Below are 23,279 nucleotides of genomic sequence, written 5' to 3'. Positions count from 1 at the left end.
TTCTGGTGGGCATACGATTCCGATACAAAAAAGATAAATGGAAGACCTAATTGAGCATACCTAATAAAGAGCGAAAGTTTCTTCCATTCCTTTGTTTCGTGATTTAAGTAGTAATTTATATAACTCAGATGTCAGCCTAGATTTGAATCAACCTTTGCAATTTGCGTCTTCACCTCTTCCAAATTTATGTATCCTTGCGAAGGAGCAATTTAAAATAACTGAACAGATGGAAAACTCTCAGAACTACTACGGTACTAGAAAAATATTTACTCGTCCAAGTCTGAGTAATCCGTAACAAGTTTGGGATTTAAGATGAGGAAAAATCCTGTCGGCCATTATAGTAAATTTTTCAAAAGTCCTGTATCCTGTGAAATTAATGAGTCGAAAATGCGAATCAACTTTATTAACATTTGTGTTTTTTAGCGCACTCATGGTAGTAGTCGAACATCAATGCGTCGGTATTGGACACGGCAAGCGGAACAACCGGGTTGTAATTCTCCAAGAAACTCTTTTGTACCAATGCTAGTGCCAATAGACTACGATTCCTGCTTGGGTATTTTACTTTCGAAGGTTGTGGAATTTCCGGATTGAAAACCATCTCCGAACAGTCATAGTTAGTGTAGAATTCCCCAGGAGTCCTGCAATAACATACGGTATAAAAGGGAAAAATAAACGCATTACATAAGAGCCACATTGTATTGCAATAAAAGCTGTACTTACAAAGTTCTTCCAGCACTGATGGGCACGTTATCCGCTCCTTTCAGTACGTTTGTTATCATCTTGCGCACCGTTTGATGATAATGCCGGGTCAGGCAGGTAGTTTCAAATAAGGCCGTGCAGCTAGCATTTGAAAATTCCGGCTCTTCGTTCAACGGATCAAACTTACCAGACCCTACGTCGGCTTCCGTATCAAGCAGAATGTCGAGCTGTTGATTCATGTTCATACAGCTGCGAATCAACGATATCAGACCAAGGGACCCGTTAGGCAGCACCTGAAGACAAAGCGTAGCAAGACGCTTTACAAAACCAACAAAGCGATAGTACGTAACGTTACGACGACGCTTGAAGAGAATGATGTCCAATGTTTTTAGGATTGATTCCATATCTTCATGATTTTTACCTGAAAGTATTTTAAAAGTATGTTTGTAACAAAACTTTGGTATCTTAATATTATTTACGAAGATAGGCCCCAAGGGCCGGCCAAAACATAAGTTGGATTAGAGATGTTACTAACATAAACTATGCTCACCTGCATTAACATACAGAAGATTTTTGTAAAAATGCGAATAAAATCTTGCTGGATCGATATTTAGAACTTCTCCCTGTCCACTGAGGATAACGAACACGGTTTGGATACAGTGCAATTGCTCGCGATACCCAAGCGAAGCGTTTACTAGTAGATTGTTTAGCAATTCCACCAAATCGGCAAAGAATTCAATATTGATAGTGTGCGCGAACTTCGAAAGCCCTTCCAGTGTTGCACTCAGAACCCGTGAATCGGGATAGCATTTTAATATTTTGAAATAAATCATAAAAGCCATTTTGGAAATGTCGGTCAGCTTGCGTCGTACCACCTGTTTGCTTTCCTCGGCCTTCGTTTCGAAGATGTCCTTTTCCAATTCCTGAAGTTTTTTCTTTCGCTTACGTTCCTTTCGTGACATGTTGATGAAGTACGACTTTTGTTTCTCTAGTTTTTGCTTTTTCAGCTCTAGCAATGTTTCCTCGTGCATATTGATTCGATGGATCTGCAGATATTTGAGGCAGGACACCATTTCCGGAAAAATGTTTCGTTCCTTCTTTTTTATCAGCATGTTAATATGGCGAACCGTCTGGAATGCGAATAGAAGCGTTTCGAATGGAATGGATATCAACTTTTCACTGACTGGTGTCTCACGATTTCAAAATTACTAGGTAGTTAACTTACATGGTAGCTTAGATCCAATCTTGCATCGGTCTTGAATAGCGTACTGAAACATGAGTGAACTATTTTTCGAACACTTTCCTTCGCATCGTTCAGCATGATAACGAGCACCTGGACAATATTTGGGCTATAGTTGAAGTACGGATGTGCCAAAACCAAATCGCACATACACTGTACGGTAGTTTCTAGCAACTGACGAGTATCAGTGGACAATTTTTTCGATTCCCGCAGCATCCGAGTATATTTCTCCGTTATGCGCTCCAGATGTTTCAGAAATTGCTTATAGTATGTCAAAAGCTTGTTTTCGTAATTTATTCTGGAGAGTGTATCCTTTTTTACTGGAAAATGAAGGAAGAAACATTTTATTAGCTTTTAGACTTCTACCTTTTTTAACAAAATCCTGTAACACTTACATGTTTGCTGTTCTTTGTCTACAATGCCGATGCGATGCCGGTACTACTTCATTGAGGCATCGTTGGCGCTTTTGGTTTCCTTCATAATAAACGTGTTTGTGGTGTCGGTCTTTGCACAAGATCTGTATGGGAAAACCAATCAAAATGTGGTATGTACATTGGATGCAGTTTCACTTTCTGTTAATTTAAAATAATTTATTAAATTCAATGCAAAACGAAACATAAGAAACTACTGCTTGCATGTTTTGTATTAGGAATGTGATGCATGAAACATACAAGTTGCTTTCAAATAGAATACTAGGACTTGAATCGATTTTGATAGCTTCATTTTGCTCACTCAAATTGAATTAGTTATTTTTTTTTCAACTCACATTGTTCTTGAACTGTTGGACGTTTGCCGAAAAGAAAGTGATGTTCTCTCTCCTATCAGTGCATTAAGTATATTAAACTTCATCGTAAATTTCTTTTGACTTCCAGATCGACACATGCGCCAATACTCCATTTGCTGGTGATATTAACTCGGCATTCGTCGCAAACAATGTCACTGCCGAGATCAACATCTACAAGGCCGGGCTGGTATTAGGATGTTTCTACGGTGGAGCGTCAATGTATGTTTGGGCCATTGGTATTTTAGCTGCGGGTCAAAGTTCGACCATGACTGGAACCTATGCGGGACAGTTTGCGATGGAGGTAATCGTCCTAGTACCCGCCTAAATCTGTTAGACGATGAGTTTCTTGTCCATTTTCTAGGGTTTTCTGAATTTGCAATGGGTGCGATGGAAGCGAGTGTTGTTCACTCGAACAGTGGCCGTTATTCCCGCGTTTTATGTTGCATTCTTTAGTCGATTGGAGGACCTGACGAAGATGAATGATATACTTAATGCAGTAATGGCACTGCAACTGCCATTTGCTGCAATTCCCACAGTAGCATTTACGTGTTGCAGTGCACTCATGCTCGAGTTCGTCAATGGAGCGTAAGCAACATTTAGACAAATCGGAAACGTACAACTCATGAATTTACTAATAAAGTAAAACATTCCGTGTTTCTCCATAGGGTTGAAAAAATAATTTCTATCGCCCTGAGCTTTACCGTGATTGGAGTAAATCTATATTTTATCATTGCAAACCTGGAACATGTGGAGCTGACTGCTCTGATGATATTTGGTGTTGGTAAGTAATTTCCTATGGTCACAAACTGTGTGGATTATTTGCCAATCCATCTATAACCTTTTTGTATTTCCTTTCTCTTCTCCAGTGGTTTTTGGCGTTTTCTACATCACATTCAATGCATACCTTATTCTCCATATGATGGTTTATATGGGCAACAAAACTCTAGCAGGCAATAGGGTAAATAGATGCATCGTTTAAATACTATGTTTAGACGTTAATTTCCTGTGTCTCATTTTTTTGGTTTTTCTACTTAGTTCGTTCAACGGTTTGTCTTAGTGGAGCGCTGGGATGATAACACGTTTGTCACGAACGTACCATCGGCTAATGAGCAGAGTTGATCGTCGTTGGAAGTGTGCGAAGAAGTGAGCAGTGAGTCAAATGATTTAATTGTTACTGTAGATGGTTTTGTTTTTAATGTGTAGTGAAAAAAAGAATCCAACGAAACCCTATCAACATAAACAAATGGTGCTGTGTCTTAGAAGAAACATTGTAGTATAGCCGAGAACTTTCCATTTCCAAAATATACCTTCACGTATACAGTTTGTTGTCTTGTTACATTAAAATGGCTGAAAGAAAGAATTGATGTAGAATGTTCGATCAGAGTTCGATTTCTGGTGGGCATACGATTCCGATACAAAAAAGATAAATGGAAGACCTAATTGAGCATACCTAATAAAGAGCGAAAGTTTCTTCCATTCCTTTGTTTCGTGATTTAAGTAGTAATTTATATAACTCAGATGTCAGCCTAGATTTGAATCAACCTTTGCAATTTGCGTCTTCACCTCTTCCAAATTTATGTATCCTTGCGAAGGAGCAATTTAAAATAACTGAACAGATGGAAAACTCTCAGAACTACTACGGTACTAGAAAAATATTTACTCGTCCAAGTCTGAGTAATCCGTAACAAGTTTGGGATTTAAGATGAGGAAAAATCCTGTCGGCCATTATAGTAAATTTTTCAAAAGTCCTGTATCCTGTGAAATTAATGAGTCGAAAATGCGAATCAACTTTATTAACATTTGTGTTTTTTAGCGCACTCATGGTAGTAGTCGAACATCAATGCGTCGGTATTGGACACGGCAAGCGGAACAACCGGGTTGTAATTCTCCAAGAAACTCTTTTGTACCAATGCTAGTGCCAATAGACTACGATTCCTGCTTGGGTATTTTACTTTCGAAGGTTGTGGAATTTCCGGATTGAAAACCATCTCCGAACAGTCATAGTTAGTGTAGAATTCCCCAGGAGTCCTGCAATAACATACGGTATAAAAGGGAAAAATAAACGCATTACATAAGAGCCACATTGTATTGCAATAAAAGCTGTACTTACAAAGTTCTTCCAGCACTGATGGGCACGTTATCCGCTCCTTTCAGTACGTTTGTTATCATCTTGCGCACCGTTTGATGATAATGCCGGGTCAGGCAGGTAGTTTCAAATAAGGCCGTGCAGCTAGCATTTGAAAATTCCGGCTCTTCGTTCAACGGATCAAACTTACCAGACCCTACGTCGGCTTCCGTATCAAGCAGAATGTCGAGCTGTTGATTCATGTTCATACAGCTGCGAATCAACGATATCAGACCAAGGGACCCGTTAGGCAGCACCTGAAGACAAAGCGTAGCAAGACGCTTTACAAAACCAACAAAGCGATAGTACGTAACGTTACGACGACGCTTGAAGAGAATGATGTCCAATGTTTTTAGGATTGATTCCATATCTTCATGATTTTTACCTGAAAGTATTTTAAAAGTATGTTTGTAACAAAACTTTGGTATCTTAATATTATTTACGAAGATAGGCCCCAAGGGCCGGCCAAAACATAAGTTGGATTAGAGATGTTACTAACATAAACTATGCTCACCTGCATTAACATACAGAAGATTTTTGTAAAAATGCGAATAAAATCTTGCTGGATCGATATTTAGAACTTCTCCCTGTCCACTGAGGATAACGAACACGGTTTGGATACAGTGCAATTGCTCGCGATACCCAAGCGAAGCGTTTACTAGTAGATTGTTTAGCAATTCCACCAAATCGGCAAAGAATTCAATATTGATAGTGTGCGCGAACTTCGAAAGCCCTTCCAGTGTTGCACTCAGAACCCGTGAATCGGGATAGCATTTTAATATTTTGAAATAAATCATAAAAGCCATTTTGGAAATGTCGGTCAGCTTGCGTCGTACCACCTGTTTGCTTTCCTCGGCCTTCGTTTCGAAGATGTCCTTTTCCAATTCCTGAAGTTTTTTCTTTCGCTTACGTTCCTTTCGTGACATGTTGATGAAGTACGACTTTTGTTTCTCTAGTTTTTGCTTTTTCAGCTCTAGCAATGTTTCCTCGTGCATATTGATTCGATGGATCTGCAGATATTTGAGGCAGGACACCATTTCCGGAAAAATGTTTCGTTCCTTCTTTTTTATCAGCATGTTAATATGGCGAACCGTCTGGAATGCGAATAGAAGCGTTTCGAATGGAATGGATTTCAACTTTTCACTGACTGGTGTCTCACGATTTCAAAATTACTAGGTAGTTAACTTACATGGTAGCTTAGATCCAATCTTGCATCGGTCTTGAATAGCGTACTGAAACATGAGTGAACTATTTTTCGAACACTTTCCTTCGCATCGTTCAGCATGATAACGAGCACCTGGACAATATTTGGGCTATAGTTGAAGTACGGATGTGCCAAAACCAAATCGCACATACACTGTACGGTAGTTTCTAGCAACTGACGAGTATCAGTGGACAATTTTTTCGATTCCCGCAGCATCCGAGTATATTTCTCCGTTATGCGCTCCAGATGTTTCAGAAATTGCTTATAGTATGTCAAAAGCTTGTTTTCGTAATTTATTCTGGAGAGTGTATCCTTTTTTACTGGAAAATGAAGGAAGAAACATTTTATTAGCTTTTAGACTTCTACCTTTTTTAACAAAATCCTGTAACACTTACATGTTTGCTGTTCTTTGTCTACAATGCCGATGCGATATTCTGGAACTATGTCCTTAAAAACTTCCACCAGTGATATAATAGCAGTTTTGCGAATAGCAAGGAAATTAATCGACCCATCTCGGTTGATATCCCGCACCAAATCGACTAAATTACCCAGATTTTCGATCCTGGCTTCAGGATTTTCCAATATTGCTGCACAGGACGCTCCTATTAGAAACTGCTTCTCTTTGATCTCCGCGTCGCGTTTAACCAGCAGGTCAGCTAGCGTGACGATTTCCTGCTCCTTGGAAACCGCTTGCCTGCTATCCTCGTCCGTGTCCGATACGTCTCCGTCTGACAGATCGTTTGTCGCGCTATGTTTATTGCCCAGTTGCTTGGGAGCCGTACGGGTAACCAATCCTTTGCCTTTGACTTTGATAGGCAACAAATGGTCCACTCGTTCCCTGTTGTACATTTCAGACTGAATGTTCCTTCGGTACGCCTTTTCCAGATCCGCGGAGGTAGGCCTTCTCGGTTTATCGTCCCGAAAACGGTTCGTGGCGCCATTGGAGGCGTTGGATTTAGTTTTGCCATAAGACTGCACTTGTTTCACTTTTTTTCCTACATGCGGAGAAAGTAGCCCAAGTTAGTTATGGGATTTATAGTTCGTAGATAGACTTTACGGAACATACCTTTAGTTTGGGCCTTTGCTTTGATAGATTTTTTCTTCAATTTCACCATCTTCAGGCAGTAATGTTACTCAGGACACCGGTACGTGTAGCCGCTCGAGCATGCGGAAAAATAGTTATGTTTATCAAACTGTCTGCACATGTGGCTTCTGACAGATGTCAATCCCGTGGAACGCCAAACTGGCATCAACAAGTTTTAAAAGCCTTGATCACAACTTGAAATAAAAACTGAAATAGCTAATGTGTTAATAAGTTTTTAGTACCTTGGTTAAAATTCTGCAACAGACCCCTCAAATGAAAGTGCTTTTGAAGAGAGACAACTATGTAAAAAGTCTTCTGTAATTCTTAGTTTATGAAACTTGAACTATGAAACATGAATGAGGCGCTGGTACAGAAACCTTGGTTGGTATTTACCGCTGAAATAACAAATTTGTTAATAACTTTATCATGGTTTCAGCCATGCATATTGATTAGAAGTTCTGTAATCAAATTAATCTCTTCTTAAAAGGAGGTCTATAGCCTCAAATTAAGACCTCTGTTCGAATCGCTGTTTAGCTGTTGTATTGGCAACATTTAAATACAACCGTTATAAACCGCTTGACAATTTCCCCTTCTTTCCCCTTTTTAAAAGGGATATTTCTCCTTTCAGCTCTTCAACACTCACACACCTTAAATTTGCAATTATCCTTTTGGTGTACGGGAGCCGTTGCCAATGAAATCTTTTTTTGTGGTATTTGTTGTAGCAAAGAAGCAACAATAAACAAGCAAAATTGCATGGACTTTGATTTCCCTACTGGAGCGTCAGACACACAGTGTGCAAGGATGAAAAAACCAGTAATGTGAATGGGACCATTCAAGTAGCACTTTATGTGTGAGGAGAAAAGATTCAAGCAAGTACGATGAAGGTCGCTCGTAGTTCTGCATGATTTGGGTTTTTGTGCGAGAGCAGTTATTTGCTGGTCGTATCGATCTCGTGAGAAAGTCGTCAGGACATTGGCAAATTATGCATGTCGAACAAGGATAGGTGGTCGAATTGCAGTAACGAAGGGACATTTTCGCATCTGCGCAAACGGAACGCGGATTCCATTTCGCTTGTGATGGTGGTTTATTGACAGTAGAGCGGTCCACTAGACATACAGTCGCATAGAAGAAAGAAAGAATACTGGTAGTGTCGCAGCATAACGAACTTTATGAAGAAGATCTTGCCCGTAGCTAAGTTCAACCTCGTCTGCCTGCGTGTTCGTGTGGTTCACGTTCCTTATTGTGCTCGGTAGAAAAATTCGATTTTCCACGTATTCCTGGCGTTGCGTGTATGCTGAATTTCCTTTTCCGTACTCCTCCTTCTTTCGTGCTTGAAGCACGGAATTCTTCGTTAAGCCGAAAAGTGTTCCACTGGTTCTGTGTCGAATATGTATCCCCAAAAGGAACGGCCAGCTGTGGTGGTAACCAAAGGGGCAGCTAGATTTTAGCAGTGGTCAGCAGCAAACAGGCCGTGATTCGCGTTCACTCAGTTATGCACCACCGGTGGTACCATCAGAAACTTTAGTCTCGGCCCGCAAAGAAGCGTGTTAGCAGCTCGTTTTCAGGAGACTTAGAAAATGGAGTTTGTTCTTGCGTGAGGTGTTTGTTCGCAAACGTGAATTGATAAAGTTTTCCAGCAAGATTGTGGCTGGTGCAAGCGGAAGCGACCAATTTTTCCCAGCAAGTTGTGAGTTCGTCGCGAGTGAAATCACGTTCGTGTCCGTGTGTTGAACGATATCATGATGCAGTCCCTTTTTCTCCATAATTAACTCACCATAGTGACGGAGCCCAAACCACAAGTCCTAGATATAAGGTTTTAGCTGGCACTAGCTCAGTACCGCACTAGGTTGACTTCCCCAAAGGGCCAGCAAGCCTTTTAATCAACGGGCAATCCCGTCACGGCCGGGTGTTTCAGGTAGGCTAACGATTACATTTTAAACGAGACATTTTTTAAACTAAAGAAGCATAACCAAGCGCGTTTACATCGGGAAAGTTTTGGCTTTACAGGGCTTTTTGATGGAATGATCAATTTGTTTCAATTTTCACTTTCAAATGCCGGCGACAATTACGGGTTATAGATGTATGTCTATATTTGCGTTATGTACTTTCCATTAACAAAAAAACGTTTCTAGACGCATTCTGTGGCGCAGCGGTTATACTCAAGGCCTTCTTGCATGGATACTTTAATAATATATATTTTGTGACCACCCGAACGTACTAATTTGGGGACCAAAAAATAAACGAATAGGTGTAGTTGTACCGATTATTCGCGAGTCAAGGGCTTCCTGTTCCCATTATTCCGTTAGCTGAACGTTTCAATTTTCCCAGATAGTTCGCACGTGCCACCCGTTGTCCAAAGGCCGAGAGAAACGGTAGACGGTATATGTGTGTGAGTGTGTATGTGTTTGCGGGCGCGCGCGCGCAAAACTGTAGCCCACACCGACAACGATGTTGGCCGATGTTTTGGCGCCCGTTCATGTATTTCGTCGGTGACGGATATGGCGAGAGTAAACAGGGCGGTACTACTGGCTGTTTTAAGGGCCCAGACAACCGTGCTGCCCGAGCAAGAAGACGGCGCACCATTCAAGGAAGAGAATTCCCAGCCGGAGAAATGTGTACGCGGCCGGGTGTACGGCCTGGCAGTTTGATCCTTTTTCGCCACAATCCGCGATTTGTCGAGAGGTCTCTTCAAAAGCATAGGTGTCGTATTGCGTACAAGGATCAGCGTAATTTTTTTTCTTTTCTGCCCGACCTACGTCATTTAGCAGCATTCCCGATCCCCCTCTGGCTGGCTAGTAGTGCCCGGTAACGTATACATATGCACATGAGGATGATGTCACTGTGCTGCGGCGATTCTAACTTCTGCCCTTCTACATAAATATCAAACCGCGTTGTATGCATTTTACTTTATGTACAATTAAGCATGCACCATGCGACATACAAAAGCGCATGCATAGGCCAGCGAACATGTTAACATTAGAATGTTATTTATTTGGGTTAAGGTCGGGTTGCTGGAAAGAAAAATAATGATTATAGTAATCAATTGTTGCTGCAAAAACCATTTACTCATTGTTCAATCTTGATAGGGGTCTGGATTCTTAAAGCTGAAAGTATATCACTCTTTCGGCGCCCAAGGCTGTTAAAATGACACAGTAACTTTGCTAGGCAAAGTGCCATGTAGATTTGTCCTACTGGGTCACGAAACCAAATGTTGGTCACGCAAAGGAAGATTTACGCGAAGGTAAAGAAATAGACTCGCGATCAAAAGTTTCGGTGGCGACAGTTAATGGTGCTAGGAAGGCTTGAGATGTTTCCAAACTTGTTCAAGGTGGGTGTTGAGTCAGTCAAATCGCGTTAAAACGATAGTTCCAAAACAGGAAGGGTCTTGTGGACTGATGGTTAAGGGTGACGGAAACTGAACGTGGTAGTGTTGAGCGTTAATTCAGCGATTCTTATTTACTTTCTCATTGCAGCAATAACGTGAGCTAGTGCTAGAAACATACGCCTGTTTTAAGGATGGAGCTGGCACCAGAGGGGAAAAATTTTGTGATTGTGAAGGAACACGAGCTCCCAGCATTGATGGAAGAGCTGGAAAAATATTTTCCGCATTCCTTAAAGGTGACTTAATTACTAAATATTGCAACATTTTTGCTAGTCTAACGACCATTAATTTTAACATTTGCTTTATATCTTTCAGTTTCATCAAACTATTCAAACGTACCTGAATGATAGAGTATGGCAATTTCAATTTTATAGAGCAAAGACTTGGCCTGAAGATCCTGTTTGTTTGCATTTTGCTGGCTGTACATATACGGTAAGATTTAACATACCAAGAAAATTTATTATAAGAGACGATTGTGATGTTATTGTATATATCTTTTTGAAGATTATCCAACGTTTTGGATCTTTCTAAATACCATTGATTAAACAAAGTTCGACATGACGTTTGTTCAAACTCATCATACTCTACGACTTGAATCCAAATTCAATCATAAATTATTAATCTTATTAAATGGTCGACGAAACTTATCGAAATAGTGGGGGTCCGCGACAGCCGAGCGGTAGCGTCGTTTAGAAAATCGGCCCATGAGCGCGCCGGGGCTCACCACCTCGACGGCGTTGGTTCGAATCCCAACCGAGACCGGACCCTCCCCTGTGCGAGAGGACTGATTATCCACGTACAACAGGGAAACAAGTCTCGTAAGCCCTTAACGGGCAGGCACGACTTAAGAGGTCGTTACGCCAAGAAGAAGAACAAAAATGGTTGACTTTTTTTTGTTAAATTAATTAAATTAATTTTCTATCAATTTTAAGGTTTTTTTATACACTAAACATTCTATCCAATTTAACGTTTTTTTGAAAATAACATAAGAAAAGCCCAAGAAATGCATTCCGATATATTATTGCACAGGTTAGCATCGCAATATTAAATTAGCTGAAAATTTCTGTAATGAGGGCGTAAATGATTTTGGCTCTTAGTGAATTCACTTATTCGAAACAAATTTAGAACCCAATCCAAGATCCAACTTCGAGGAATCTTATAAAGTTAATCAAATATCATGATGTAATTAATTTTAAGAAAAATAAATCACACCACCATTTATCAAACGATTTTATCAGGACTGTTTGCTTATCTTCGAAAACTATTTTCTTATAGCTCAAGTGGAACATGTCCTTATTCGTCTAACGATGTTGCAGTGGCAACACGTCCTTATCTGTCTAACGAACTGTTCTCGTTTTACTTGATAATAAATTGAAAATTTGTTTATTCTAACGCTTTCTCGGGTCATGTCTGTCCCAATAAGGGCTTAATATACTTTTTACTGCCTAGGACCGTGGTCGTGGGTCGATGTTCCAAGGCTTTAAAATGCCTCTTGTTTTATTGATCCCTTCAAAGTAATGTAACGCGCTTTCATCTAAAAAACACGACGTTCACCATAGTTTATTTCATAGTTTTCTGGACACGTTTCGGAAAACGAAAAAAGATGGATTTTATTGGATCTTGTCTAGAACTGCTAAGGGATGCGGTATTATAAAATAAAGGTTGGATTTAAGAATTAGGATATCGAAAACAACAAAATCAAAGTGAAATAATGAAAATATTTTGCTTTTCTTTTGTCTTTTGACCGCAGCCGGATAACAGGACGAACGAAAGCGTAGGTATTTTTTGTCCACCGGACAGACTAGAGCGAATGGAACTGATTAAAGACGAGGACATTCTTTTCGATTGGCATAGTCCAATTTACATGAACTTTACCCATGTAGGCATTATGTACAAGATGGAAGAGATATTTCGTGAAAAGGTTAAGGGAAAATTGGACGGGCATATCTATGGTGATATTTATGTGCATGAGTGCCCGGCCGAGTTAGATTTAGCGTTGGAGCCACTGGCCGCGGACGAAGTGATAATGAAACCGCTCTGTATCGACGACGTGAAGGACATTCACGATCTGTATCCGGCCAGGGATATCGAATGTCTGGAACTGTTCGAGAAACTAGTCCATCAGCTGCCGGGCTTCGGGGTGTTTACCAACTTGGACAACGAACTGGCCGCCTGGAGCTTGCAATCCTACTACGGTGGAATGTTTTCGATGCAAACGAAACCGAAATTCCGAAGAAAAGGGTAAGTGTGTTGCTATGACTGAGAAAATTTCCGCAAAAGTTTCGAGCGAAGCCGTATCCTCGCCATCGTGTGCTGATCGAGGATGTCTTATGCTCGTAGGTATGGCATTCAGGTCGCACAATCGCTGACGAAGCTGGTCATTCAACGGGGCTACATACCTTTCGTTGTCATACGCCCGGAAAACGATGCCTCCCGCGGGCTCTACATGAAGCTGGGCTTCCGGAAGGCGTTTGAAAGCGTGCGTGGTACCTTTCTGCCGTTTGTTGGCGAGGAGCAGCTGCCGGTGAAGTCGGCGATGGGCGTCGAAAATGGCACATCGACGGAGGAGCTACCGCTAGAGAAGCAAAACGCCCTGACCCGAGCCGACACGAATGGGACGCTTAGTGAAAAGGAACACGTGGAATGTTAAATCTCATTTGATTCAGCAAACGAATACAACAAGAAACCCCGATACCGGTTAAAGGAAATCAGCCACGGAAATGAAAAGGAAGTGTGTCTCGACGGAGTCGTTTTTGAGTGAAAAATTCAACATGCAGATCAGCATTTATAACAGTAGCGATCGCAACCCGCCACAGCAGCAGCAGCAGACGCAGCAGTAGCAGCAGCCGCAGCAGCATCAGCAGCAATCATCAGCATCAGTAGTGTTGGATGCCGACCGTCGCCATCGCTGCCCTAACGCTGCACCCGCTAAAGCCTACGCAACCGTCACGACTCTTACAGGCTAATACAAGTAAATGGACTCATGTGCTCACATGTGGTCTTATGTAAAGGCAGAAGATCTTGAACTATCTACCAACAATGCGCACTTAATATGTTTTAAATCAAATAGATAGATTTCTTATATAAATTTCTATTGAATAAACAAAGTTTGCTTTATCTTACGAATATTGTGCTGTTTCTTGTTATAACCTCTTCTTCGCAGTGCCAAGAGCGTACAAATCAATGGACAATGGAGTACGGCTTGTCTATCGGTAATACGCGAATTCGCAATACGCGATTTTCTAAAACTGACAGCTCATAGTTAGCGCTCATAGATAGCGATTTTCTAAAAAAGTTGCTTGAGTTCTGATTAGTCAATTTTACTTTGTTTTGGTAGAATGAAGTTTTTAATATACACTTTTTAATAGAGATTTGGATAATGGAATAGAAGAAATGGAACACTTATTAGTGATTTGGATAGAAGATATCCCGGCTGACAAAAATTCAAATTTTTTGCAGCTGTCATGTATCCAGGTAGTTTTTCCATGGCAGATTGCTGGGACTCTTGCTGGAACTACATAGTACCAGCAACAATGTCAATTTCTGTCAACCGGGATGTTAAATAAGCGGTTCCCTCTTAGTGTCAACTCTTCAATATGAGGTATAAACGATATGGCAGAGGAAATCCGCAATACGCGAAAATTCGATATACGCTATTGCGTTCGCTCCCAAACATTCGCGTACTGTGGGGACCAACTGTATATCAACTACATGTTTTTACCAAGTAGTTTACAAGCATTTCCAGATGATAAAACCCTGATCTGCCATATTACTGTAGGCTTTGAGTCAACTGTAGACCGACTCTATTTCGACTCTATTAGGAGGAGATTCGAGGAAAATTCTAGAAAACTTTTCTAGATAAGAGAATATATTTTCAAAAAAGAACGCGAGTAGAAAGGATTCAATAGATACAGGCAAATTGGTCAAGAGTAGTTTTATTCCCTTTTTGCCACGCACCGGTGACGTAACGTTTAATCTATAATAACTTCTATGTCTTCACTGTCTTCGTTGATGCTAAGCGTAAGAATTTCTGCTACACTGGAGTTGTAATCTTTCGATAGCATGTCGTTACTTGCTATCCGCTTTTCCGGTTGCTTATCCTGCGTTGGCGCGAGTAACGACGTGCTCTTCACCGTGTGCCGCCATTTCATGCGCCGGTTTTGAAACCACACTTTAACCTATGAATTAAGGGAAAAAGGAGTTATCGGAGGTAAGGCATCCACCTTGAGCCGAGGTCACCGAAATACCTGCGCATCGTGCAGCCCAAGATTGGCGGCAAGTCGTTTTCGATCAGGTTTGGTGATATATTTTTGCTCCTGAAACGTTCGCTCGAGTCCTTTGCGCTGCAGCGTGCTGAAGACGGCTCTCGACCACGATCGCTTCCGCCGGGAGAGTGATGTTGGTCCTCCTGCCAACCGTGTGCTGCCGACGGCGTAATCGTTCGACCGCGATTTGCTACAATCGGCTGGTGGCAGCAAACATTGGTTCACCGACCCCTCCGTCAGCTCGTCCATACCGTATGGCGAGGTGCTTTCGAATGATGTTGTTCCCAAATATGCTGAAGATCCGTGCGGAAACGCTGCCACTATGCTCGGCGTTTGTTGGGGGAACATACTACATCCTGCCAGGAACAAAAAAAAAATCGTATATTTCTCTAGTTTATTGGGAAGGTGATTATGGCCTCTATGTACTCGGTCTTATGGAAGAAGACTTAGAAACATGGGTAACAGAATTCTCCCAACCGAATATTCTAATATTATGCATTCGAGGAATAATGGTATGGTCCTTTTGAGTGACGGAACATTCCTGGTTAGTTTCGGGGATCTATCCATTTATGGTTTCCTAATGCATCCAAAATAGTAGTTTCACTTTTATATATAGTGCTCGTTGTGATGGATTTTTTCTTTGTTAAATAAGAATTTTCCAAAAAAGAGCTATTAAATCTTTGTGGAAATGATTATATTTTATACAACCTAATCTCGACTTTTACAAATCTATACAATTTTAGAGTGCAACATTTTTATTTTTAACATTTTAATCCGATGTATAATTGAAGATGTTAGTTTCGGTCAACTATTTAGACAACAAGTGTCTGTAACACTTTCATGCAAGTGAAGGTAAGTAAAAATAACATCATAACAAAATAATTATTAGTAATAACATGCTGCATAGACAAAAAATCCATCATTTTTATTAACGCATTTCGCATTCCACGAAATAATAAAAAAAACATGTTTATTATTGCATTGTCTCAATAGCTGATAAATAATATGATATAATACAGAGTATATGATTATTGAGGTTCGAATCCCAACCGAGACTGGACCCTCTCCTGACGAGAGGACTGACTATCCACGTACAACAGGGAAACAAGTCTCGTAAGCCCTTAACGGGCAGGCATGACCAAGAGGTCGTTACGCCAAGAAGAAGAAGAAGATGATTATTGAGAAATATGATCAATGTTTTAACAGGAAAGTTCATAAAAGCATTACAAAATCATGAAAAGATTACATCAACACATTTTGAGGCCATTATTTTCACTTTTACATAGTTTTGTTGTTGTTTAGACATTTTATTTAAATAGTTTGCTGTTCAGCAACAAATCACAAGAACTATCATCGTACAACTAATAATAAATCCTATCATAAGAAAATTATAGCAAGGGTGGAATTATAATCATGATGGAGAACTAGGCATCTATTTCCTAAACTTTTCGATTTTCTTGATGTTGGAGAGTCATAACATCAATGAAGTGATAGATTTTTTCTTGGTTTAGTTCCAACCATTTACCATTTAAGTCGCAAATTCCGATAGTACGTCTAAAATCATTATGTACACATTTAAACAGTAAACTGTATTTTTATATAAACAAAATTTGTTCAATTTCATGGCATGTGAACAACTAGGAGTGAATTTATAATCACATCAAAGTATTATTTTTGAATAAATTAAAGCAACATAAGTTTTAACTATGGTTTATTAAGTGCGCACAGTAACAAATATTCTCATGTAGTAAAGTTTAAATTATTGAGAAAAAGTGGGCTTGTTTCCCCTGCAAAATTTATCCAAGAGTAACATGTTACCAAAGTTACCAAACTTATATGCTTTTGAGAAATTTGAAAAACCTTTAATCCAATTGTCAATCCGACTATTCCTGTTTTAGTTCCACAGCATAAGAAAAGTCCTGTTTTAGTTCCATGTGAACCACAGAATCTCAGTGTATGGTGCCGATGAAACACAGTGCATAAAATGAGCTACCTCGACAAGGACATCATTATCAAACGAATATACGATCATGCTGACTATGCAAGATCGATGAATGATGGTCAATAAATAAAAGCATATCTTGTTGAGCAGCCGGAAGGGGCAATGGGCCGTGTGGTGGCAACAGTACACAAATTGCCATCCTTCCCGACAGATGCAACATGTTATCATCAGTTATTTCTTTGTTATTTCGTAAACATATGGACCAGTTTTGCCTGATTATTTGGACTTGAACAACAAACTAACCAGAATTCTGCGTCCGTTCGTGCCCCAAGATAAGTCGATCGCCGAGTGGAGTGAAAGAAATCCGTAACGTTGAGCGGGAGAAAACGAAAAAAAAACAAAATCTCTATCCGTAGGATGGAGGCTAAAAGGGACGAAGGGACGGAACTAATTTCGTGAAGAAAGATGCACCCTGCATGTGAGGAAACGCGGGCATTGCTTCTTCTTGTAAACAAAACAAACGATAATTTTGGAATTACCTCTTCTAGCATCCACTTGGAATTGTTTATTGGGTGTAATTAATTATGTTTCGCCGCGTTGCTCGAGTAACAGCCGCAACGAATGATTGGTGAAAGAATGACCGGCAGGCCATGTGTGTGTGTGTTTCGTGTAGACCATATCCCGCGTGAGGTGCGTGAGTAATAAAACGAGGATTATTTCGAAAAAATATAGAGTTCAGCAATGGGGCAAAGGGCCCACGGAGGGAGTACAAGGTTGGCCTGGGGTTGGCGCATGGTTAGGGGATGGCATTAGTCAACCATCTCGAGTGCAGGATAAAAAGTCGTTACCGCTTTCTGTCAGATCTAGATCTAAATATTCACGGCAGATATAAACAACACGTAAACATTCCAGCGGTAGAGAGAGGGTACTTTTAAGCGAGGGTGCGGGTGCGTGTGTGCCGACGATTGAGTTTGTTTGAAATAATTATTGATTTACAATCCATCCTTTACGCAACAGGCTTAAGCATCGGCCGCCGCAGTTTGTTCCAGTCCATGCCACAATCCGTATACACGACGTTTACCACTTTTTATGAACGAAAATAATTTCGATGGGGTAACGTAGTATTCTGAAAAGTGCATCAAATTCGTGAGAACTGTATAAAATAACACCGTAGTCATGCTTTTGTCTTTGCCTAAGTTAGAAAACTTTTGCATTGTAGCTAAATTTTAATAGTTTTAAAATTCTACATTGTATACAATTGAAGTATTTGAGTAAATACAATCGTCAAAATCTATGATGAAACCTGAGGGCAGTTGCACAAGCACATTTCTTATAACATTAACGTACACAACCTTATTTTTCATCATTCAAACCTGTTTTTATTTGGAGTAATAACTGTCTGTGGTGTGTTTAGTCTTGCCCATCTCGGTTAGGCTCTCTAAAAATCCGAAAAGTATGCTATTACAACAGGGATTTGCGTTCGATCTACACTATGTTTGCTTTACTTTCAAAACTTTATTTTTTGCCTAAAGTTTACTTAGAAGATTCTGCTCCGAGTCTACGAAGTGTTTAAATAAGAAAGAAATATTTTCGAGACAAAACAAGATACTGTAATACCAAAACGATCAAGCAATGTAATGTAGTATTCTGAAGTTCAATGTATTCCAATTGGTTTAACAAATTGAATTCCTAAATTAAGCTTGTTCTGTTTAGTAATGGACTCTTATTGAAATCAGTTTAGTTACGTGTATTAACCATTTATCGTGTTTGGTTGGTGCTTTATTTTGGCGAAATAGGTATGTTACGATTGAACTGTCGCAGAAGATACATGGATAGCAATTATAAAATTTAAAGCAACGGGCTAGGAACGAATGAAAATTCGTGAAATCTGGAGACTGAAGTGAATAGTTGCAAATAATATGTTTGTATACCTATTGGTCCATGTCCAACGCGGACTGGTAGCGGCTTGAGAATTAATTTAGGAACTCTTCTGTCATATTCGCTTGCTATAAAGCCGTAAGCGTGGTAGTTATCAGTGACTCCAGAATATTGTAAATCTCCACTGCATTCACTTGCGCTGGGTAAACATACACCTGCACTAACTACTTTACCACCAAAATGGCCTTCTTTCGATGTGGTATGCTGCAGAATGGAATCTTTCGGTACGTTATCCGAGAAAGAATCACCTCTACACTCGTCACAACAATCACCGTCGTCACTCTGTTTGCGCTTATCAATTTGATTGACACAACTTTGCACACCGGTGCAGTATGGCGATGCTGATTGCTCGCGATCGCATTCTAGCCGGTGATCGTCCTTGCTTCGACTCAGCAGCCGATCAATCCCAAAGGTCAGTTTAGGATTTGCAGATTCGTCTTCGTCGGACGACTGACTAGCTCCGGCATTGTGTGGAAGCCGTTCTTTGGGTAAAATGTGAGCAGTTTCCATCAACACATTTCCACTGTCACTTCTTTCGCACATGGTTCCCGAACGGCGCACGCACAGAAACTTTCACATCACGGCAGCCGTCGCAACACTGATCGTGCGCCAAGCTGTGAACGATCGGAAAAGCATTGCGCTCGACTTTTCTGTGGAATGTTGTGATGTGCAGTGGGCGGAGTCTCACGGAAGAGGATCGTTCGTGAAGAAGGAGCCACTATCGTACACCAACGAGGGCCAATCAGGAACTGTTGATTCTATCTGATAATAATGGAATGTGGGAGTAATCGCACAGCTTTTGTCGGACGCAGATCATGGTGGGTTTCGTAATGTAGTGCACGTGGAGTTTTATACATCGATCGAGTAAATAAACGAATCTATCACGGTAAGAGCATCTCCATCGATCATTTAGCATCGAAGGAATCGCTGAGATAGCAACAACCGGATGTAAATATCAGTCTAGTATCTTATAATAGTTGGTTTGTCTGTCTAGAATGGTCTTTTTTAGCGTTCGTAAAACTAGTAGCTGGGAACACATTGTATGGAGTAACAAAATAACCTTTGCTCCCCTCTTCGAATGGAAGCGTTAAACTGGAGTAGAGATAGGAGATTGTGAATTATACCAATTTGTTGAAATCTTATGAACTTGGAACCAGTGCTGATAGTGGTACTTAAAAAAATGGGTGCAAATGAGGAACAGAATAGTACAATTGAAAACTGTTGACAAAGATTATTAATAGGATTAAAACTTCATTCACGCATCGTCGATGGTAATGGCAGCTTGAATATTATGTAATTCATGCATGGCGAATTGTATGTATGCTGCATTTCCTTCCTACAACCGTTTTAAGGGTTGGTTTTCTTTGCATTTTCAATAAAACTGCGTTTGATAGCATAACTTGACTATGGAAAGAACACCCATGCTGGCATACAAGGAACGATCGCAGCAATGATAAAGCATAACACGACAAAACCATAATATGTAAGCTCATCCACACGGTGGATAGCAAAGCACGATAAAATGAGTTATAGTATGTGATTCCCAGTTCCTCCTGCAAACTAATATGCTGGACTGTTTCTTTCTTTTCCCATCTAAAGAGTAGTGCGACCAAGGCAGATATAAAGATAACAATCTAAAGCGTGTTCGCGTGGTGTTTTAGCCCTTCGTTTAAGATGGTTTATGAGGTAACCGACAGGCTTCCCAGCATGCGCTCGTGTAGCTTACCACGTTATTAGGGAGAGACGGTTTGGAATCACAAAACGATATTCAATGTATATTTGGTTAATGTATTTGGTCCATACTATACACTGTCGATTCAGAATTTAGTTAAAAGTATCTTTGATTAATTCCAAGTGCAAGCTTCTAGTTGAACCACCAAAAATAACATTATCAGGCAGATATAGAAAAAAATACACAATAATCAAAGAAAACACATTGGTTAAGCAATTTGATTGCAACACAATGTTGATAACATTAAAGCATTCAGTCAGACTCAAACATTTTTGTTGAAAAAACCTAACTGACCCTCTACTGACCATTCCGTTTTGCAATTTGCAATTTATAAAAAAATGCGAAACCTTTCGGTTTCGGTTGTTTTTAGTAATAAGGCTACCTAGTGGTGGGTTTATACTTCCGTGGAAAAGGAACAGGGTGATTAACATATTACATTTTAAAAATTTGTTTAAACATTTCTTGTTCGATATATAGAATAGCAAGACTATGTAATTTTACTTCCCCCATACGTGTAAATACACGTACCTCATTTTAGAACGAATAACGGGTTTCTTTTCAAATAACAACATCTAACACTAGGGTCTGCACACATTTCCTAAAACAATGTTTTCAAAGTAGAACTCTTTTGAAAGAAGTATAAACTTTCTAAATAGTAAAGTTGCTCAGAAAGTAGTATAAGATAATTTCGTTGAATTTTTATTTTTTTTAACATATAACAGGAACACTTCGTTCAACATTTTTAATCTTCATTTTTGGGAAGAATACCAACCTGAAATCATGAACAAATCCGAAAAAAATAGCTCTAACATTTTCTTACGGGCCGGATAAAATCAGTTGACGGGCCGGACTTTGCTGACCCCTGATCTAACAGGATTTGTTGGATAGACCAAGGATCAGCACACCTTTTAGAAAAAAGACCAGATGATTAAAGAGAAACGGAAAGCGCGGGCCGGATATCTTAAACAATGAATTAATGTTTTCAAAATAATTCTAAACTCTTTTGAATATAGTATCAACTTTATAAATAGTAAAGTTTCATTTAAAGTGGTATACATAAGCTAAAATATGTTAAATTGTATCGTTAAACTTTTTTAAATATGTTCATACTTGTTTTCGTTGAATTTTGTTGGTTGTTGGTTTATTTTACTCTTAAGTTTTTTGTCTATCAGCTTCGACAAGTTTACAATATGTAAATTGTATTGATATGTAAATTGTATTCCTTGAATGTACTTATTTTGGATGCGAAGCAAACGAATTATTGCTGTTGGATTTTTTATGAGACTCACGACGCTGGAAAGTTTATTAACGATCAATAATACCAATACGATAAAACAATTCTAACAAAAAATATACGAGAAAGTCACTTGGTATTTAACAAATCGTTCAACAATTTTAATCTTCATTTCGGAGAAAAAAGCCTGATATCGTGAACAAATCCGCTAAAAACTGAGATGGGTTTATGCACGAAACATTAAAATTTTCTTACGGGCCGGATAAAATCAGTTGACGGGTCGAACTTTACCCGCCCCTGGGATAGACTATAGAAATTGTTTGTTCAAGAAAAGGTCGCATTTGGTGTATCTGAGGTACAGCACGTTTATTCACTTTAATTCAACTCGTTTATCATGGAAAAACTCTATGAATTTTATATTTTTAATATATATATTTTTTCAAACTGTATACAAATTAAACTATATTTTAATAGAGAACTTACCCAAGGAGAACCTTGCTGCACTTTCCTACTACACCTTTGGTAGGGTCGTCAACGACATACCTAAATTCCTAAATACCTAAATTAGGTGAGTTACCCAACTAGAAATGTTGGCGTTATTTTGGGGTAAAAGAATTCTTTTCAGAACTGCCCGCTCTTCTTTTCAGAATTCTTTTACCCCTTCTTTTGCAGCAGATTTCCTATGCAATCTAGGCGTAAACCGACTTCTGAAAAGAAGGGTAAAACAATTCTCTTTATACTTGCGGGACGCCTCAAAAGAGAACGCTTTTGACGTGACAGTGCGTTTATAACATCTATTTCTGACTATACGTGGCAAAAAACGTATACCCATTCGTAGTAGATTATATGAGCTGAATTCAGGATACGTTCGCGACGTCGCCTGACAGGCGCTGAACTCCATGCAAAAAAAACCTAGCGTGATTCGCGCAACATCGCGCGAGGTTTTTTTTATATGGAATTCAGCTCCTGTCAGGCGACGTCGCGCTGTAGTGTGGACCCCGAGTTAGGGTCAAGTCAGAATCGAATCAAATCGAGTCCCAAACCAATCAAATCTGATTCGAATCCTAATCGAAACAAATCTTTAGAATCAGTCAAATGGGATTCGAATCTTTAGAATCCGTCTAGGGATTGAATCTTCGAATCTTCCGAATCCCGATTCTGCCAACACTAGTCTGTATTGAAAAGTCGACGACGACGACGAAATTGAAGCTCCATCGGTTAAACTTTCATTAAAAGTGGTGTTTAGTGGATTTTATTTGTTGGTGTCTGAATTGGATAGGGCTATAACTCTACCATTCAATTGCGAATGATCCGTTCTGTGCCCTCAAAAAAGGTTTCCCAGTGTGTTAAATACAGTTGAAACAATCCAAGCAAAACACAGGAAACCAAAGCCTCAATCTTCGCAGCGAAGAAAGTTCAGCATTCTTGAGGTAGCTATGTCTCGCTTTGTCCAATAGTGCGCCCTCCTTCTCTCCCGTGCACGCTTTTGAAGAGGTCGAAGAAAAAACCATTATGTGAATAATACATTGGAATGTTGGCATGGTTAATTTTAACAAACTGTGGTAGTTTGAAGATACCACATTAGTTGAATATGTAAACAATGCTCGAATGAAAATGATATCTTGTGACGTTCCCGAAGAGGAAGTTTGG

General features: G+C 39.8%; 6 protein-coding genes across 6 annotated transcripts in view; 3 read left to right on the top strand and 3 right to left on the bottom strand.

The window, feature by feature from the left end:
- Positions 1-395: 395 nt before the first annotated feature.
- Positions 396-2,365, bottom strand: LOC131282807 (nucleolar complex protein 3 homolog; the record flags this gene model as incomplete). Its single annotated transcript, XM_058312349.1, has 5 exons — positions 396-638; positions 721-1,120; positions 1,250-1,829; positions 1,925-2,259; positions 2,335-2,365. Coding segments are annotated over 5 exons (1,581 nt in total), but the record flags the coding sequence as incomplete, so codon positions are not given.
- Positions 2,364-4,018, top strand: LOC131293643 (protein Malvolio-like). Its single transcript, XM_058321720.1, has 6 exons — positions 2,364-2,483; positions 2,812-3,024; positions 3,085-3,308; positions 3,389-3,504; positions 3,590-3,681; positions 3,759-4,018. The coding sequence occupies exons 1-6, from the start codon at positions 2,364-2,366 to the stop codon at positions 3,840-3,842; spliced, it is 849 nt and encodes a 282-aa protein (XP_058177703.1). The 3' UTR covers positions 3,843-4,018.
- A 490-nt stretch (positions 4,019-4,508) lies between these two features.
- On the bottom strand, positions 4,509-7,255 carry LOC131285142 (nucleolar complex protein 3 homolog). Its single transcript, XM_058314006.1, has 6 exons — positions 7,119-7,255; positions 6,448-7,047; positions 6,038-6,372; positions 5,363-5,942; positions 4,834-5,233; positions 4,509-4,751 (listed from the first exon to the last, which is right to left on the bottom strand). The coding sequence occupies exons 1-6, from the start codon at positions 7,165-7,167 to the stop codon at positions 4,517-4,519; spliced, it is 2,199 nt and encodes a 732-aa protein (XP_058169989.1). The 5' UTR covers positions 7,168-7,255; the 3' UTR covers positions 4,509-4,516.
- A 3,396-nt stretch (positions 7,256-10,651) lies between these two features.
- On the top strand, positions 10,652-13,168 carry LOC131293642 (uncharacterized). The gene is made up of 4 exons (XM_058321719.1): positions 10,652-10,754; positions 10,834-10,950; positions 12,269-12,759; positions 12,859-13,168. Exons 1-4 carry the CDS (start codon positions 10,653-10,655, stop codon positions 13,166-13,168), a joined length of 1,020 nt encoding a protein of 339 aa, XP_058177702.1. The 5' UTR covers position 10,652.
- A 1,321-nt stretch (positions 13,169-14,489) lies between these two features.
- On the bottom strand, positions 14,490-15,032 carry LOC131293641 (homeobox protein H2.0-like). The gene is made up of 2 exons (XM_058321718.1): positions 14,766-15,032; positions 14,490-14,696 (listed from the first exon to the last, which is right to left on the bottom strand). Exons 1-2 carry the CDS (start codon positions 15,030-15,032, stop codon positions 14,490-14,492), a joined length of 474 nt encoding a protein of 157 aa, XP_058177701.1.
- A 7,795-nt stretch (positions 15,033-22,827) lies between these two features.
- Positions 22,828-23,279, top strand: part of LOC131293640 (uncharacterized protein DDB_G0283357) — an 11,797-nt gene continuing 11,345 nt past the window's right edge. The window contains exon 1 of the mRNA XM_058321717.1: positions 22,828-23,059. The gene's annotated coding sequence lies outside the window, so the exon portion shown is untranslated. The remainder of the gene's footprint in view (positions 23,060-23,279) is intronic.

Source organism: Anopheles ziemanni, chromosome 2 (assembly GCF_943734765.1).
Source record: "Anopheles ziemanni chromosome 2, idAnoZiCoDA_A2_x.2, whole genome shotgun sequence".
Classification (NCBI taxonomy): Eukaryota; Metazoa; Arthropoda; class Insecta; order Diptera; family Culicidae; genus Anopheles; species Anopheles ziemanni.
This window is presented reverse-complemented; position numbering and strand designations above follow the sequence as displayed.